The sequence below is a fragment of the Otolemur garnettii genome, unplaced genomic scaffold (genome assembly GCF_000181295.1).
Source record: "Otolemur garnettii isolate 467f Iridium unplaced genomic scaffold, OtoGar3 scaffold00157, whole genome shotgun sequence".
NCBI classification, from domain to species: domain Eukaryota; kingdom Metazoa; phylum Chordata; class Mammalia; order Primates; family Galagidae; genus Otolemur; species Otolemur garnettii.
This window is the reverse complement of record NW_003852552.1, coordinates 1,880,697-1,899,753: the sequence shown is the minus strand read 5'-3', so window position 1 is coordinate 1,899,753 and position 19,057 is coordinate 1,880,697. Positions and strand designations below refer to the sequence as shown.

Below are 19,057 nucleotides of genomic sequence, written 5' to 3'. Positions count from 1 at the left end.
AAAAAAAAAAAAAAAAAAAGAAAAATAATATATCCTTGTTAGCTGAATCTATGTGTTTTTCTGAATCTTACAAAGTTGTATCTAAAAGTCGAACTTACTTTTTCTAATCTAGAAAGAGTGTTGTTATAAAAACAGTGGGAATTTTGAGATGAATGGGAGAGTTAGGTGACAAATTTAAATAATCCCTAAGTGTCATTTTAAAAGTTTCATGAAAAGTTCTGAAGAAAATGAGAACAGCTCAATATGGCTTTCAATTCCTTAAGGACAGAAGCTATGTCTTAGCCAAGTTTGTATTCCCAGTGTCTAGCAGATAGTAGGTATGTAGTATATCATTCTGCAGGTTGAGATAAAAATATAAAAGTAGGCATAAAGGTTATCTACTGCCACAAAAACTAGCATACTGTAGGAGCAAAAAGATTCTTTGAAATAATTAATCTCTTAGATAAAATAATGTTTTATATACACAATGTACTTTTTTAAGGACTCAAAGCATTTACCGCTCTTCAAAGTTCACATTTAAGGCGTAGATGCTATACTGTATATGGTATTTTAGATGGGTCTGTTTTGACCACCACCAGCTTGTGCTTTTTGTAAACCCATGCAACTAATTATGACAAGAATAGAACTTTTCCCTTTAGTTTTTATTTTACTTTTGCTTTCAGGGACTTAGGCAGTTTGATAGTGGGCCTATATCAGTTCTTAATGTTCCAAGAGAAACTCTTTTCTTTGAATGCTTTGGAATGTCAGCAGTATTTGAAATTAATTTTAATTTTTTTAGTTTTTTGCCTTACTGGCATTTTTTTTTGAATTGTCACAAATTAGTTGCGACATATACATCTATAATTTTGCTATTCTTTGTGGTATTTCTCATAAAAATGCTCCCCCATGCAGATTTTGATGCTTCAATAAATGAAAATATATATTGAATGAAATAACCCCCCTCCCCCAACCCTAGGCTTTTCTAAAATTCTAGACATACAAAGTGTATCACACATGGAACAATAGATATATTACTAAAAAATCATATAAATCATTTCTAAAAAGTCACCGCCCAGGACGAATCTCCTGAATGAGTAAAACTTACAGTGACCCATGGATGAAGTAAAAGATTATTGAGAGTAATGATGGAGCATGTGAGTAATCTCAGGGGTGAGTAATCTGTTTGCCTTTGGGTTTTATGCAGAGGCATAGAATAAAAGTAGACATTTTCTAAGTCGTATGGGACTTGGAAACCCAGTGGAATGTGGCACATGCACATTCTGTTACACATGCTCCCCTGGTGCCTCCCTCCCTCTCACTCTCTCCCTTCCTCCTTCTCTCAACCCCCCAATATGTAATATGAAAGATAGAGACATACATGGATTCCTCTTCATGCTTAGAATAATGCCTCTTTCTATCTTTCTTTCTTTTTTTTTTTTTTTTTTGTTTTTGAGGCAAAGCCTCACTCTGTCACCCTGGGTAGAGCACTGTGGCGTCATAGCTCACAGCAACCTCAAACAACTGGGCCCAAGTAATGCTCTTGCCTCAGCCTCCCGAGTAGCTGGGACTGCAGACCCCTGCCACAATGCTGAGCTATTTTGAGAGATGGGGTCTCGCTCTTGCTCAGGCTGCTCTCCAGCTCCTGAGCTCAAGAAATCCACCTGCCTCAGAGTGCTAGGTTTAGAGGTGTGAGCCACCACCCCTGGCCTGAATAATGGCTTTTCCTCCTAGAAACTCTTGTTATATTCCTGACTAGGTTGATCTGCATAACAATACTAATAATTGACAGCAACATGTCACAACTTTTGAAATAACATAAGAAATCTTCGGGTTTTTAATTTTTGCAAGATTCCTTATTTTTCCCAAAGACACACATCACTTAGCAGTCTTTTCTTTTGAGAATATTGTGCCCCTAATTGTACTAGTTAGAAATGTCAGAATAGCATATTAACCTACTGAGCTCCAGATGGCTGATTTTTTAAAATTTTGTCTTGTTTTGTTCAAAGGAATGTGGAATTGGCAACAGAGCCTTCAAACCAATGTCAGATTTGGGTAGTATAAATTGTTGTGTTTAATATCAAGTAAATATGCCCCTAAAAATTCATATGAGTTGTACTTTTTATTCTTTGCTGTATCAAACCCTCCCTGAATATATTTGATAAGTTGAAAGGCTCATTCATTCTGTGAGGAAGTTTATAAAGTGATTACTAATAATATTAACCATTGAAGATGATTAACATCTATATTCTACTTTGGATAGTGGAAGAAAGAACTGAAGCCTTTTGGAGGTGTGCGTGTGTGTTAGGTTATATTAATTTTTTTTCTGGGAGAAGTGGATGCCATGTTAAAATAATTATGGAATGTAGACCACGAAGAAATATTGTTTCTAAAATAATTATTTTGGGGAAAGAAGAACATGTATTCTCTTATGTTCAGATTCACTACTGAGATTTTTAGAGGGAAGAATATTACCAGCAGAAATAGACAGATATTGGGTAATGTTATACTACTGTTTCCATTGCTAGAACGTCTAACATGGTATGTAGCATTTATAGGCCAGAACATTGTTTTTGCTTTTATTAAAAGTCTATGAAGACTATATGTTCGAGTACTGGCTCAATATTCTTGTAAAGTTGTTCTTTCAACTTATGCTAGGGCTTTGGGTAAGTAGTATTTTGTGATATTCATTGTCTACTATTTGAGAACTAAAATTGGTTCTAATGCAACAAAGATTTTATTTATCACAAAAAGCTTGAATAATGCCTATGAATTCATCACCGCTGTAGAAAATAAACACAAATGTTTGAATTCATTAGGTAAAATCAGTTTATTGAAATGAAACCAAAAAGCATCCACTTTCATGTATTCTGAGAATTTACATATACTCATCTAAACAAATCATTCCTCTTTTAGACGCTAATCAGAAGACTATCCTACTTTAAAATACTAGTTGATTCCAAAGATGTCAGTTTCTTTAGTTAACCCAAATGTTTATGGACTAACTGATTTCACTGTAGATAAATGGTCACTTTAATATTGCAATAATTTTTACAGGTCACCTCACATAAAGTGAAAATTCAATATTCAGTTGTATACATACAAATTAAAATGTCTTCTCCCTCTTACTCATTCTTGTCTGTACTTCTTGCTGTGTGCTACTAAAAGGAAGCATGGCTCAAGGTTTCTTACTTGGCCTTTTCTTCTCACTTTCTATATTCTCAATGAGTCTTGAACATAACTTTGTTAGTATTAATGTGGAGACATAGTGTACTCAGTGGTTAAGTATATGGACCTTAGAGTCAGACAGACCTGGGATCAAATTACGACTCTACCAGTAGCTATAGTAATGTGACCTTGCCCAGGTTTTTTTTTTTTGTTTGTTTGTTTGTTTGTTTTTTGTTTTTAGGCAGAGTCTCACTATGTCACCCTTGGTAGAGTGCTGTGGTGTCACAGCTCACAGCAACCTCCAACTCTTGGACTTAAGCGATTCTCTTGCCTCAGCCTCCCAAGTAGCTGAGACTACAGGTGCCTGCCACAATGCCCGGTTATTTTTTGTTGCAGCTGGCCCGGGCCAGGTTCGAACCCGTCACCCTTAGCGTATGTGGCTGGCACCATAACCACTGTGCTACGGGCGCCAAGCCCCTTGCCCAGGTTTTCTAAGCACAGATTTCCTGATCTGTAAGAGTGTAGATAACATTAACACCTCAGAAAGGCTGCCTAGCCCTGGGAAGCCTCTTAGTTCCTCTTTCTTTAACTACACCAGCATTCCCATTCACTTCCTTGGGTGAAATAAGTCTTTGTCTTTAATGACTCTGTAATCCAGTATTCTCTTTCTAACTGCAATGGTAATGATTAGCACATCATCAGTTTTTCCCTTAATGATTTTAAAAGACTCTAAAGAAATGTACATTCTGCTTCCATTCTCTTCCCCTAGCTACTTCTCTACATCTCCCTGCCCAAGCCATCATTGAAGATATACTTGGGGTTGTCACTTCACAGCCCAAACACTTCCAGTGCCTTCTTCACCTATGGTAGTTTCTCAAATATGAGGAAAATATAGACCCCCTTTAAGACTTCCCAAAGCCCCCAGTGTTGACTTAAAATACTTTTACTTATATAGTTTAAATATATACCAACACAAAATAAGATACAAACTGTGCCAATAGCTCTTACACAATTCATAACATACAATACACATGTTAATAAAATTATGAAACAAATAAAATTTAAAGTAGCTTTATTTCAAGTGATAAATGACTTAGTGAATCTGAATTGTCATTCACATTGTAAATATACTGCAGGGTAGGCACTTTTGAGTTCTCTGTGCCTACTGTACCATAGGATGACCCAGTTGTGCCACTAGTGTTTTCTGATCTGTGGTTAAATTCTGATTAGTACAGTATGCTGCCATGTCATTTGGTCTTACTTTTGGTACAAATGCATTTTCATACTAAGTCTATCTTATTAGCTTGGGATAATTAAAGTTCTACTTCCCAGTAACATTGTGATCCTAAGTAGATGCTGAGAATACATGACAGGCCTTGGTTATAAGGTTGCTATCTAGATGATCCAGTTTATATTAAGCTTTATCACATTATCTTATGAAACAAAATAATATAATTGAAAAAAATCACTGGATATGATTCAGAGAACATTAAGACCCTGTTCAGGGATCTCAGTGTGAAAAACATTAACTCTGAGTTCCAGATTTATTGATCTATTAGCAAATCCCCAAACATGGCATGTTCTATTATGACTCCGTGTTTATTGTAATTTCTGACTTAAATGGCCTTATCTGTCACAGGTGAACAACTTTTACAGCTTGCCTGACTTTCTTTCTCCAAGAGAGTCAAGTCCACTATCCTTCAAACTCCCATATCACCCGTATCTATTTCTCTCAGGGCACTGGTTGCATTGCTTGGTAATGGTCTGCTTAGTGTTCCTCACCACACCTAAAAGAGTATAAGCTGTGCATCGGCAAGGATATGTCTTGACTTTATCCCCCAGTGCCTGGAACTTCATGGAAAGTCAATTAATGCTGAGTAGTAATATTCAAATAGAAAAAAGATGCCATATGCACAATAAGAGACAGATGCCGTCTGTCTCTGTAGTGCAGTTTTGTGAAGAAACTGAAAACCTGGGTAATCAGTGTGCATACATAGAATATAGTGGGTCAGTTAAAATTTTTACTTCAAAAAAGAAAAGCTTCTGCTTTAGCATGCAGATGGTGACATACTCCAAATCACAGATTCAAAAGGGCAGAAGCTTTGAGATCATCTGGCTCAGTGGATTTCAAACGTTACGTTATTTTATTTAACATCATAGCAGCTAATCCATAAGGAATCATATATGGAATATGAATATATAAAGCAGATAAATGTGTAAGCATCCTCATTATTGGGGGAGCAAATGACTTGGGGACTCTCCTAGTAACTTTCCTTTTTGCTTATCCTCTCCTCAGCCCCTAAAGCAGACCCCCAAACACCTCAGTGATCTCTATGGATCATCAGAATACAGTTTGTAAATAATAGTCTTCTCCTACCTAAGGTAGAAATCCATACCTAAGCATCTCACAAAAATAGCAGCCCATTGTCTGCTGGAATAATTTAGGTGAATGAAAACTAATAGCTTCACAACATAAGTACTTCTTCCATTAGGCAATTGTTAAAGAAAGTACCCATTAAATTAATGATAAAATAATATACAGAGTGTCCATATAGTTCGTGTGCAATTTAAAATAGTGTACAGTTTTAAATGGAACACGAACTTTATGGACACCTTGTGTAATGGTACCAAACACTTACTGAGACATTTTGTTTTACCTGGATTCTTATTTCATCCTTATGACAAGCCTGAGGGTACATACTACATTGTTCCCATTTTACGGACAGGGAACCCAAGGCTCAGGAAGTAACTTGACTAAATTCATACAGCTATTAAGAGTAAGGATATTTCAGAAACTTGTCTGCTTTCCTTTTTTTTTTTTGGTTATAATCCTCCATTTGGAATAAATTCTGTCCCTTTGAAGATGGTTTTGTACTGTCTACAGAAGGGAGCTCTATAGTTCGGTTTCTAGCCTTGCTTCTGACAATTACTTCCTAGTTATGTAGTCTCAGACAAGTCATGTCTTCTCACTGACTCAATTTTCACAACTACAAAAACAATAGTTGGAGTAATATCTTCATCTGTTGTTAGATTCAGATGAAATAGTTTGCAGGAAAAGTTGTGAAAGCTCTTTTAGCTATAGAAATGTAAGGTGTTGTTGATCCTTAAATCTGTCAATCTCATTCAGTGCTGGGGGCATACATCCATTTATTTCCCTGCCACTTAGTTGCAGTTCTGTTACTTTTCCTTGTTTCCTGTCCTTTGGTTATTTTACTATTGATGTACTACCTCCCATCAGTAGGTAAGTAAGGAACTGATAACATTCAGTATGTTCATTTTGTCTGATAGTACTTCCTAAAACGTTTGGAAAGCTAGAGGTCCGGAAATAATGGAGTCATTTTTTTTTTTGTTTGTAGAAGGAATTTCTCTTTATTTCATTTACAATTTATAGCTTCATTACCTGCTTAAAATGTAGTTTATATCTAGGCTCTAGAAAACATTTATAATCTTCAAAAGTATTATTAAATTGGCTTTGTTACAACATCTAAAGGTACTCTTGGAATTGGATCTATAAAATGGTAAACCAGGGAGAAAAACCAGTATGTTAAAATACTGTCACAGACTTCATCCCAACATAGCAAATGTTGATAAAGTTTTCACTATTATTCCAATCTTTAAACACTACAGTGAAGATACTGGCTATGACAGATAAATTAGTTTTCCTATCAGATACTGTCATTGATCAGATCCTACCCATTTTTTAAAGTCGTTAGATACATAGGTGAACTTTATTTAAAATGGTAGCATGTTTTTTCTCCTTTCCTAATACAGTGGATGGAGTAAATGTAGTGTGATTACAAAAGAGGGGAAAGAGGCTACTGTATTTTTAATTTTTTTGTGCTGTGGGCCCCTTTGACAGTCTAGCAAGCTTATAGATACTTTCTTAGGATCACGATTTTAAATGCACAATATAAGAAACGTACCATTAAAAAAGAAAGCAATTATATTAAAGTATATTTTTCAAATGGTCTTTAAAAAGCGATGACACATTCCAGAGATGTAAAAACTTAAGTTCACACAAAAAACTTGTGCATGGATATTCATAGTTTTATTCACAATAGACACAAACTGGAAACAAATGAAATATCCTTCACCAGGTAAACGGTTAAATAAACTGTAGAATACTCCATTCATACTGTGGCATACTACTCGATAACAAACAGGAACAAACTAATGATGCATGCAGTAGCTTGTATGACTCTCCAGGGCATTATGCTAAATGGAAAAAGCTCATGTGAAAAGGTTACATACAGTATGATTTCATATAAATGACAGTCTTGAAAACTGTAGAAATAGAGACTAGATTAGTGGTGGCTGAGGTGGAGGGTTGTGGAAAAGAGGTGGTTTTGGTTATGGAAGGCCAACATGAGGGATCCTTTTGGTGATGGAACTGTTCTGCATCTTCACTGTGGTTGTAGAATAGATACATCTATACATGATAAAACGGCACCGAACTATATACATACACAACACACACACAATTAAGTAGAAGTATGGGACTTTGAATAAGATCGCTGGGTTTTATCAACGTAAATGTCCCAGTTGCAACGTTATAATATAAATTCTCAAGATGTTACCTTTGGGGGAAGCAGGAGTTCTCTCTGTATTATTTCTTCCAATTGCATGCATATGTCCAATATCTCAAAATAGTTAATTGAAAAATTGAGACAAAGTAATGCATTCTTTATAATATCTGTTAAATCATAAGATAAAGTGGGAGATTGTATAAGTCAGATAATTTTGAAGATGTGATGAGCATAAATGATACCTGAGATAACTTCCACAAATGTGTGTGTGGTAAGGTAGGAAAATATGGCTTCTGTTTTTGGCAACCAAGTTGCATGTGTTATTAATACCACTGTATTCTGTGGCTTACAATCATAAATGAAAGAAGTACTAAATTTTAAGTTGTAGATTACTAAAAATAAAGACTTTTTTGCTCTCTTTTAATATTTATTTTTTTAAGAGTAGTTTTGTGTGTGTGTGTGTGTGTGTGTGTGTGTGTGTGTGGTAAAGTCAGAGTCTTACTCTGTCACCCTAGGTAGAGTGCTGTGGCATCCTAGCTCACAGCAACCTCAAACTCTTGGGCTCAAACAGTCTGTTTGTCTCAGCCTTCCGAGTAGCTGGTACTACAGGTGCCTGCCACAATGCCCAGCTAGTTTTTCTATTTTTAGTAAAGATGGGAGTCTTGCTTTTGCTCAGGCTGTTCTCGAACTCCTGAGGTCAGGCAATCTCCCTGCCTCGGCCTCCCAAAATGCTAGGATTACAGACTTGAGCCACCGCGTTTGGCCTGAAAGTGCCTTATTTTAAAACAGTCTGTAATAAAAAATAATGCTATATGAAATTATCTCATAGTATAATTCCTCCATAGATTTTCTTTTCACACACTTCAATTGATAATATGTAGTATCTTTTATTCTATATTACTTGTGCAATTGAAATAATTTTCAATGTAAATTGGATATAAATTATTTTAAATGTAGTAATTTTAATGATTTTTTTATATTTTTTCACAAATGGATTACTTAACTCTAATACTCTCCCTTTAAGAGATGTTTTCCCCAGATAAATGGAAAGAAGCCCTGTAAAGGTTTTGTGATATATTCAGAGTTGAATAGCCTACCAAATACATCACTATTATAATAAATAGGTAGGTTCACTTGGATGGGGCACTTATTTTGTGTTTCCTTTTCATAGTTGAACTCAAGGAACTAATGATGAGGAAAATGGCTTTCAATTTCTTGTGCTTTTAAAGTTATAGGAACCTCTCAAAGAACAAAACTGACCCTCTTTAGATATAATTCCAAATTAGTTAATATGTAAATTGTATCTTCAGAGAACTACAATGATAGATAAGAATCTCACTGGATTAAAATAGCCAAAGAAACTTTACTACGTTAGGGTTTATAAATCATGGTCAATAACAGTAACAATATTACTGTTTTCATGAGAATGTTATCCTTCCTATTTGAAGATGATACCACTAAGTAGTTGCTATCTGTGCATGTGCTGTAGCTAAAAAGATCTGTATATAATCAATACATTTCTATCCAGTGTCTGCAGCAAAAACTATGACGCCTTTTCTCAAATTATAGTTAAATCTGCTTTTACATTAAAGAATGGCAGATCATGACTCAGACTAAGTCAATATAAACTACACTGCAAACTTAAAATATTCTTCTTAGTATATTACTTGTCTGGTCTTGATATTAACATTTCATATCAGAGTAAGGGGAATACGTGATTATTAAACCTTCCTGTCGTGGCTTATTGTGTACCATATTAGAATAATACAAACACAGTCACACTGACATATCTACATCCTAATGATTTTCAAATTAAGGACTGGCTTCAAATTAGGAAAGCTTTTTGTTCACCTAGCTTTGGAATGGTATTATGTACGCTAATTGCTAACTTTGCCTGCATTATTTTTTAAAGATCAAATGGGCACAGTGGTAATTTTCATTAATCTCATACAGAGCAGCTAATTAAAATTTCCATTATTATCCATCCATTATCTGGTTGTTTCCTTTGTTCAGGATCAGAACAGGATGTTAATAATAAGCCATTTTTGTATTACAGCCTTATTAAGTGTGGTGAGAATTAGTTTAATCTATTGCACTGTTTTGTTTTTAGGTGATTTCTTTAATATTAAGTTGTACCATATTGATTATGCTGGAGATACTTTGATACCTGGACATTTTGTAATACAGATTTCAGAACTAAATACTTGTTGCCTTAACTTTTTATTCAAAATTTAGAAAAAGCGTCATATAGTAGAGAAAGGAGGGACTCAAGGATCAGAATATTTGTATTTTAGTCTTTTAATCTCACTAATTATGTGAACTTGAGCAATCACCTGGTTTCTTTATTTCTATAATGAGGATATTAGAAGAGCTGATCATCAAGAGCCGTGCCAGCCTTAACATGCTATCTTGTTTTCATAATTATCAACTATGAACTTATGTTAGAACTCCAGAGTTCTTCCAAGTGTGGTAAAAGGCATTTTATTCTATAAAATTATGTATTCTCTGTCATGTTCCATTTGACTGTTTGCTTCTATTTCTTATAAACAAAGGGTATCCTAAATTTCATAATTTCAATTTGTTTTTAAGACGTGGATGGGATAAGCCACAAGGTGATGGGCTGACATAGTTGTCCATAAAGATTCTCTCAGCCACAATCATATGTCCCAGTTATTCTATTCTCTCTATAGAATAGTCCTATAGAGAGTTATTTAGAAAAAGGGAGCTAGCGTTTTCTGAATAGCTTTCTCTGTGTCTATGAGTTGCCACATATGAAATGCCTGTTTTAGGCATTTTGTATGCATTATCTCACTTAATCCTCATGACAAACCTGAGGGATAGCTATATATTACCCCTATGTCATCGATGAGTAAACAGGTTTATAGAGATTAGTTAATAGCCTGCCTAAAGATTTCAAGAAGGTAAATGACTGGAGCCATAAATCAAACCAAGTTGGAAAGCCTGAGCTGTCCTCAGCATGCCATATAGTGTCTCAGTTTACCTGTTCTATACTCAGCATTTCTGAATATTTTGTAACTGAAAATCTCAGAACTGTTCAAGTCTCTTGCCTACTTACTGAGGGAATTGTTTGCACTTTTCTTATTGCTTAATTTGAGTTCTCTGTAGATTCTAGTTATCAGTTTTCTTTTTCAGGTTCATAACAGGCAAAAATCTTCTCCCATTCTAAAGGCTGTCCATTTGCTTTGTTTGTGGTACCCTTAGCTGTGCAAAAGCTTTTCAACTTGATAAAATCCTGACAGATGAATGGCCAAAAAACACATGAAAAAATGCTCATTGTCTTTAATCATCCGAGAAATGCAAATCAAAACTACTCTGAGAGATCACCTAACCCCAGTGACATTAGCCCCTATCACCAGGTCCAAAAACTTCAGATGCTGGTGTGAATGTGGGGAAAAGGGAACACTTTTATACTGCTGGTAGGACTGTAGATTAATACAGCCTTTCTGGAAAGAAGTATGGAGAATCCTCAAAGAACTAAAAGTAGACTTTCCATTTGATCCTGCAATCTCACTACTATGTATCTACCCAGAAAAACAAAAGTCATTTTACCATAAAGACATTTGTACCAGAATGTTTATTGCAGTTCAATTCATAATTCCCAAGTCATGGAAGCATGCCAAATGCCCATCAGCTCATGAATGGATCAACAAACTGTGGTATATGTATGCCGTGGAATACTATTCGGCCATTAAAAAGATGAAGACTTTACATCTTTTACATTTCCCTAGATGGAGCTGAAACACATTCTTTCTAGTGAAGTATCGCAAGAGTGGAAAAAATAAATATCTAATGTACTCAATGCCACTATGAAGCCACTTATAAATAATTACATGCTCATATGAACAATGAAACACAAATATAGTCTAGTATGGGGGTATGGAGGCAGGGGGAGGAGGAAGAGGAAGAGAGAAGAGGGAGGACGATTGGCCAAAGGAAGGAGGGCACAAGGTGGGATCTCACCCATGGTGCACATCATGAGGGTGTATAACACGCCCCCTGGGTGAGGGCCTCTTTTACAACTGGAACTTTACCCCGGAAGTGAGAACTATATAATCTAAAAATTTGTGCCCTCATATTAATTTGAAATAAAGAATAAATATTCACATTTAAAAAGAAACTCAGAACTGTAACACTCTGAAGCAAAGCTAAACTAAGCTTAGAAGTTTTACCATGTTGAAACTCATCAGTCATTTATTCATTTTTTATTCTCTTTCCACCTACCCTCCCATCCACCCATCCATTCATTTAGGAAGTATGTATTGAGTACTTTCTTGGTGTCAAGCACTGTCTTGTGATCATAGGATACAGTGGTGAACAAGACAGGCAAGGATCCTTTCTGGAGGTTATATTTTGGTGGGGAAAATGTAGTAAACAGCTAAATTGCTGAACAAGATAAACTTTCATGGAACTAATAGTATAAATGATGTTTTCAATGGTATTGTGACGATAATTAGAACATGGAGGGAAGGCTTTCGGGCTGAGACTTAAATGATGGGATCCAGCAATGGAGAGGTTGGGGTTCGTGAGAATATCAAGCAGAGAAAATAGCAAAATACAAAGGTCATTCCATAGGAATCAACTCTGCATACAAGCTTCTAGGGGGTGATCAGTAATGCCTTTTTATAAACTAATTCAAAAAGTAACTTGGAGGATTATATGCAAGTAGTATGTGACTGTAGACTCGCAAAATTTTAACGTCTTGTGCTAGTAGTTCTCAGAGTGGTGTATGCAGTAAATAGAGCGATTGTTACTGTACTTCGTATTATTGTAGAAAGTAAGTTGGTTGAGCAAAAATGTGTGATTTTAAATTTTCAAGATTATGCTTTAATTATTTACTTTTTATTTGTAGGGTAAGAGATGTGTACATCAGTTATAGGAATGTGGACAGGATTGTACAGTGACATTATTACAGTGCTATCTATGTGGTGATTTATCCAGTATAGTCTTAAAAGTTTCCTGTATCTTCTAACGTAACAAAGGAAGAAAAATCAAGTCAGTGGCTATTACACAAAATATGGGAGCTAAACAGATGAAAATAATATTCTTTGTTCTTTGTTATGGACAAATTTAAAGACAGTGCACTGTTGTTGAGGCTCACTAAATTCAGGCATTGTGTTAAGCACTTGGCATATGTGAGTTCCTAATGTAGAAGAGAGATAGACACAAATAATGACCTCTTCCAGAACATTGTAAATGCTGTACTAATAATAATAGTGCTACAGTGCTAAGGGAATAGAGTTTCCCTCTATTTTATAAGCCTTTATCAGACTTTAAATATTTACTATTTAATAGAATTTTTTTAATTTAGAAATTAAGAATGATTAAGAATTTCTACATTGAGGAAGCAGTCTCAATAAAAATCCAAATAGTGTAAAACCCTAGGGAATACATCTCTCATTATTAAGACTTTTTTTAAAAGTTCCATATCCTCTAATGATACTACTTCTACCCAATGGGGAAAAATTCCTTTCCTTATGATATTATGTTTTCTATGATATATCCTTGTGATATATTAATATTTCCTTATAAATATCCTTAGATACTTAGCAGAAACTGAGTGTAATTTGTATAAATTTGAAATATGGGACTCAAGCTAGAGTTTTTTTTTCCTTTCAATAACTTTGGTACGAATCAAGCTGGTCTTAATTCAGGGATATACATTTATAATATAGGAGAGGTGCAGTTATGATTAGGTATGTCTAGAATGTGAAACTGTGAGTTATTAGTACAGTGAACGTGTTGACAATGTTTTCCTCTCAGCCTTTTCCCTGAACTACTTACATAGCTAAAGTAAGGCTGATGAGGCTAGGGGGCTGTGATGAGATAATGAGTTCTAGAAGTAATCCATGTATATTGGAAATTAAGCTAAAAACTATTGGCTATCAGATAAATGTATTTAATGACTTTTTAGGATTAATCTACAACATGGGAGAAATAGGAAGGAATACTTGGGAAGTGGTGAATGCTTTAGACTAATTTGATTAATTAACATGCTGTTTGGAGACTATTGTTTTACATTTCAATAACCATTTTCATTTGTTTTCAAAGATAGGCTGATACTTTGATATCTTTCAATAGATTTGGGCTGGGTGTAATGCTTTAGATTAAATTTTCTTTGATGTATTTTGTAGAATTGAATATAACTATATTAACTAGGAAAATTAATAGAATGATTTTTAAATACTCATCTTTTGGGTTAAGGAGGAATAGCTAACATTAATCCTAATGCCTAGATTGTAAATTTAAGCTCCCCTGTCAGTGATACTGTGCAATTCAAGTTCATATTCTGTTTAGGTCATGAGCACCAGCAGTGTAATTTCCTTTTAAATTAAGATGAGAAGAATGTCAAGATATACACCATGCAATTTTAGCACATTAATTCTGTGATCAAGAATTTTTAAGTACCCTAGCACTCGGTACACATTTTTATATCATAGTAAAATATTTATGTATTCTATGTATTACTTTACTTTCAACTTTTAAACAATGTTGTTTGTCTAAAATGGTATTTTTTTTTTCATTTTATAGGGTGGACTGAGAAACAGCAAACATGAGTGCACCCTGTCCTCACAAGAATATGTTCATGAGTTACGATCTGGCATTTCAGATGAGAAACTTCTCAACTGCCTAGAATCCCTGAGGGTTTCTTTAACAAGCAATCCCGTCAGGTATGTGGTTCTTATTTTGATATGATTCATGCAATTTGTGATACATATAATTGTTCATAAATTTAAGCAAGTACATTACTTTCTCCTCAAGATTTTCTGAGTAGAAATCTGATAATAAAACATCAATGTCTGATTGTGAAGTTGTAAACGTTTAAAAATATAGTTAATTGTATCTCTAGTAATGGGCAATTTAAAGAATATGAACATTATTTTGTTGATATTTATTGTATTATTTTACAGAGCTAAGAGTTAAATATCCATGTTTACCTGGAAATCTAGTTGTGTACTCAGATAATTGTTATATATTTATTTCTGAAACTAAGTATTTTGGCTTTGTGATTTTATTCCTTTCAAACTTGGGAAGTTGTAGCATTCAGAAAGGAATGGAGTGGGACTAGTAAAAATGCATTTTTGTGAGCGTGGCAAGAAAAGCTTGAGATTACACGCAATACTTTTAAAATGTAGCAACCACTAGCACACCCCAAAGAGTTATGGAATCTGGTGAGAACCTGACAGGCCCCAATTGGCTGGAGGCAGCTGCATTCTGGTAGCTGATTGGCTACATGCGTGGCGTGAAGTTGGTGGTGTCATCAAGCCCTGAGCATGTGGTAGTAGCCCTTGGTGGAGCTCCAAGCCAGTTTGTAGAGCTTCCTGACTATAGCCAAATCACCTCCTTTTCCTCAGCTATCCTTAAGATGAATAAGAGTGGGGTTAGAAGCTGGGGGAGCATCTCTGCTGAGGGTGAGGCTAGTGGAGGCAGTGACCAAACCTCCGAGGAAAGTGCAACTCCAGCGAGGAAGTCCTGCAGGCCCAGACTCCAAATGGAGAAAGTTATACCTTGTTGTGTAAACCAGCTGCTCACCTCCACTCTGGTTGATAATGTGTTCAAGGTTAGGGGAGTTGTAGTTTCCTAGGTCGTCATTGTGGGAATAATCAGACAGGCAGAGAGGGCTTGAAATTGCATTCTTTACAAAACTGATGATATGACCTCTAAGCCAATCGAGGCTCAGCATTGGCTTGGCGGAGATAAAGCCAAGCAGACAACCCTGCTGCCAGTCGGAGTATATGCTAACGTGTTTGGCGTCCTTCAAGGTTCCGCAGAGGCAAAGAGTCTTGAGATATTAATGATTCGTGTCATGCAGAACGTGAATGCGTTAACTGTGAATATTCTAGACACAGTTAATGCACACATGATTCTGGATAAAGCCCCTCAAAGGTCCACTGGAGAAAGTGTGGATGACGCCCGGGAGTATGAGGGATGTCGCTTTAACTTCATCCAGAAGACAGGCAGGAAAAAGCATCTGCGAGCTCCAGAGTCAGCTCCACAGCCTAAGCATGAAAGCCATCAAGGAAGTGCCACATCTATCCCACTGTAGATTGGGAGCAATTTAAATCTGCTGATTGAGGAAGCAAAAGCATCTTTTCATTTTCTGAAGACCCTTACCTACACCTATGAGTAATTTTGACCTGTTGACTTTTAGGAGGTAGTATTTTTCATCAAAAAAATCTCGACTGGCATCTTTAGACAATTCGCTGCTTTTCCAATGCTTTAAACTTTTCTGTTTTTCTAACCATATTTAGAGTCCAATTTGTCGATGGACGAATTGGACTCTTTGTAGGATTTACCAGCAAGATAATGGAAACACTCTAGGATGGATAATTTTGGGGGGGGGGGAGAGTAGAGAAAGGCTACAGAAAAAGTTGAAATTTATTATTTAACTTATTTTACAGAAGAAGTGTGGAGCTTCTTTTTTTCTGAAATATCTACATATTAGGAGTCACTAGTTGCAGTCAGGGAGCCAGCTAAGAGACAAAAACAAACAAGCAAAAAATGTTACTTGTTTTTACATTAGACTTATTTTTTGTGTTTGAATTTAGCTTATTATTCTCATCTTTTTATCTCTCACTAAATGTAGTAATTAATTCAAATGTGCTAAAGATAATTTATGAATTCAAATGATCAGTTCAAGCACTTACTGTGTGATTTCCACTTGTTACCTTAGGTTTATGTTTTCATAAAATTAAGATCATACTGTGTTTAAATGAATACTTCATTTTTGCCCAATCATCTTTGAGTACTTTTCTTTAAAATATGGTAAATTTGAATGATTATTTCAAGTATAAGGGATTAAATTACGATTTATTATAGTTCCATGGTACCTGGATGCCAGACTCTCTGTAAGTTTGATGTGCTGGTGTATTGAGGCTGGTATATTTAGTAATACATTCTGTTTTATGTCTAGCAGGATATTTTTCTTGGAGGTTAGGCAAACAAAAAGTCATAGAAATATAAAACCATAAGTTTAACAGAAATTTATTTGAATGTTTTATTAAAATGATTTTGGAAAATTTTTATAGTGTGACTTGTGTTTTCCTAAGTACGTTTGAAAAACGTAGCTGAGTGGAGGGACTCATGCTGATAATCTTAGCACTCTGGGCAGCTGAGGCAGGTAAAGACCAGCTCTCAGCAAGAGAGAGACTCCATTTCTACTACTCTGTCTCAACACTATTGACAAAGGTTGCCTGTCTTGGGGGAAATCATACTGAGAGTGGAGCAACGAGGGGCATATTTCTTCCTCAGAATCGTACTGCTGAGAGAAATATTCTAGGAGACACAATATTCTTTTTTGATAGTACTTACACAATTGCAAAAATCATGAGATTAAAATCTGATGTTTATGACTGTAACTATGGGTCATTCTCTTAATTGTCTTGATTATGTTCAACTGGCTAGTGAGTGGATGGATAGCTGCTTTTTTCCCTACTCAAGGAGTATGCCTTCAGAACAAGGAGGAAAAAAAATCAGTGTGGGATGCCAAACTACTTTTGTGCCTTTGACCTTACATGTTGTGATCTGTACACTTGAATTTAAGACAGAATACCAACCTCTCCCCCACCCTCTAGAGGGGAAAATGGTTATTTTGGGGGTTAATATCCCCCCTACTGCACCTTATTCTCTGAATGCAATCATGTGCTTTAGTGGGATTCTGTTGCATGTAAGGGACTACAATGGAAGAATAGAGTGGGCTAGCTATAATGTAAGTAGAAATCAACAATTTTAGGCAAAAAAATATTGCTGGATTGTTTTATGCATGCATATGTGGTAAATGTTTGGAATAGAAGATTTTTAAAATTCATTTTATTCATATTTTTTAGAGACAAGGTCTTGCTCTGTTGCCCAGGGTAGAGTGTAGTGGTGCCATCATAGATCACTGCAATCTCCAATCTCTTGGCTCAAGCAATCCTCCTGCCTTAGCCTCCTGAGTAGCTGGGACTACAGGTGTGTGACACCACTGTTGGCTACATTTTTATTTTTTGTAGAGATGAGGTCTTGCTGTGTTGCCCAGACTGGTCTCCAACTCTTGGCCTCAAGTGATCCTCCTGCCTTGGCCTCCCAGAGTACTAGGGTTATAGGTGTGAGTCCCTATACCTGGAAAAATTCATTCTAAACCACACCTGTCATACATACTTTTTCAGTTTTGTTTAGACTGGGAATGAGTTGACCAATACTCCCTTTCCTTTAAAATCCTGCCCTGTAATAGAGCCAAACCTTCAAGGATAAGAAGCAAATCTTGAGGACATACTATTAACTAAGTGGAGAAGGGACATTCAAGCCTGAGTAACCTGGAAAATGAATTGATAATTGTAATATACTTAAGGCTTTGTCCTATGGCTCATAGACATATGAAATGTATTTATTCATGTTGAAGTTGATTCTAAGTTAATTATGAATAAATAAATTTGAAAGTCTTTTCAAGGCAAATCTAATATTACTATAAGTATTGTAATTATTAGTGATAATTTTATTACTTTTATATACTCAATTTAGTGATATTTTGAATATAATCTCTGAGAAATATAAATTCTTGTATTTTTTCAATTACTATTTACATTTTATAACTAATGAAAAAAAGCACCAGGAATTATTTTCATTTATGAAACCTTTAGTGAGCACCAACTATATGCATTTAAGTGTTAGTTAACTTGCATTTTAATAAGCTCAAATTAATTGACTTCTGAAATGCTTATTAAAAGTAGTAATAATTGATATTTTAATATTTATATAGTACTGATTATCTGCCAGGTACTCTTGTCAGAGAGAGAAAGATTGATTTTCTGCATGTGTGAATATAGGTGTATATGATCTCTGTGATGCCTAGATTTACATCTTTAGCTAAGACTTCTGTCTTGAAATTCAACTCCATTGCCAAATAGCTTCTTGGATACCGTAGAGGCAGCTTTAAAAACATTTTTTAAAATAATAAAAAGAAACCCTAGGCAATGTCCTATGACATTAAAATATACACATACACAACCAAGGTAACAACATTCTTAGTATTGTTCCCATTTTATAGATAAACTTGAGGATCAGAGAGGTTAAGTATTTGTTCCATTCTATAGCTACATAGTTAAGTGTCAGTGCTAAGGTTCCAATCCATCCTATCTGGGCACTTAACAACTGCTTTGTAGGGTCTCACAATTAGGGAAGTTTATTAAAATACTCTCATTTTACTCTCATCACTCACTTAATATTTTGATGTCATTTCTTTCATCAAAATTTGTTTGACTTGAATTAAAACAACCATCATTCAACCTTTCAGCAAAAAGTGTAAATGATAATATAAGAACATCTTTGTAGGCTCAGCGCCTGTGGCTCAAGTAGCTAAGGCGCCAGCCACATACACCTAAGTTGGCCGG

At 35.4% G+C, this 19,057-nt stretch overlaps 1 protein-coding gene across 2 annotated transcripts in view; it reads left to right on the top strand.

Moving 5' to 3' along the window:
* Positions 1-19,057, top strand: part of DIAPH2 (diaphanous related formin 2) — a 909,107-nt gene that overhangs the window by 193,440 nt on the left and 696,610 nt on the right. For both annotated transcript variants that reach the window (XM_003799864.3, XM_023519127.1), the window contains exon 5: positions 14,220-14,359. In XM_003799864.3, the coding sequence (XP_003799912.1) occupies positions 14,220-14,359 (140 nt within the window). The remainder of the gene's footprint in view (positions 1-14,219; positions 14,360-19,057) is intronic.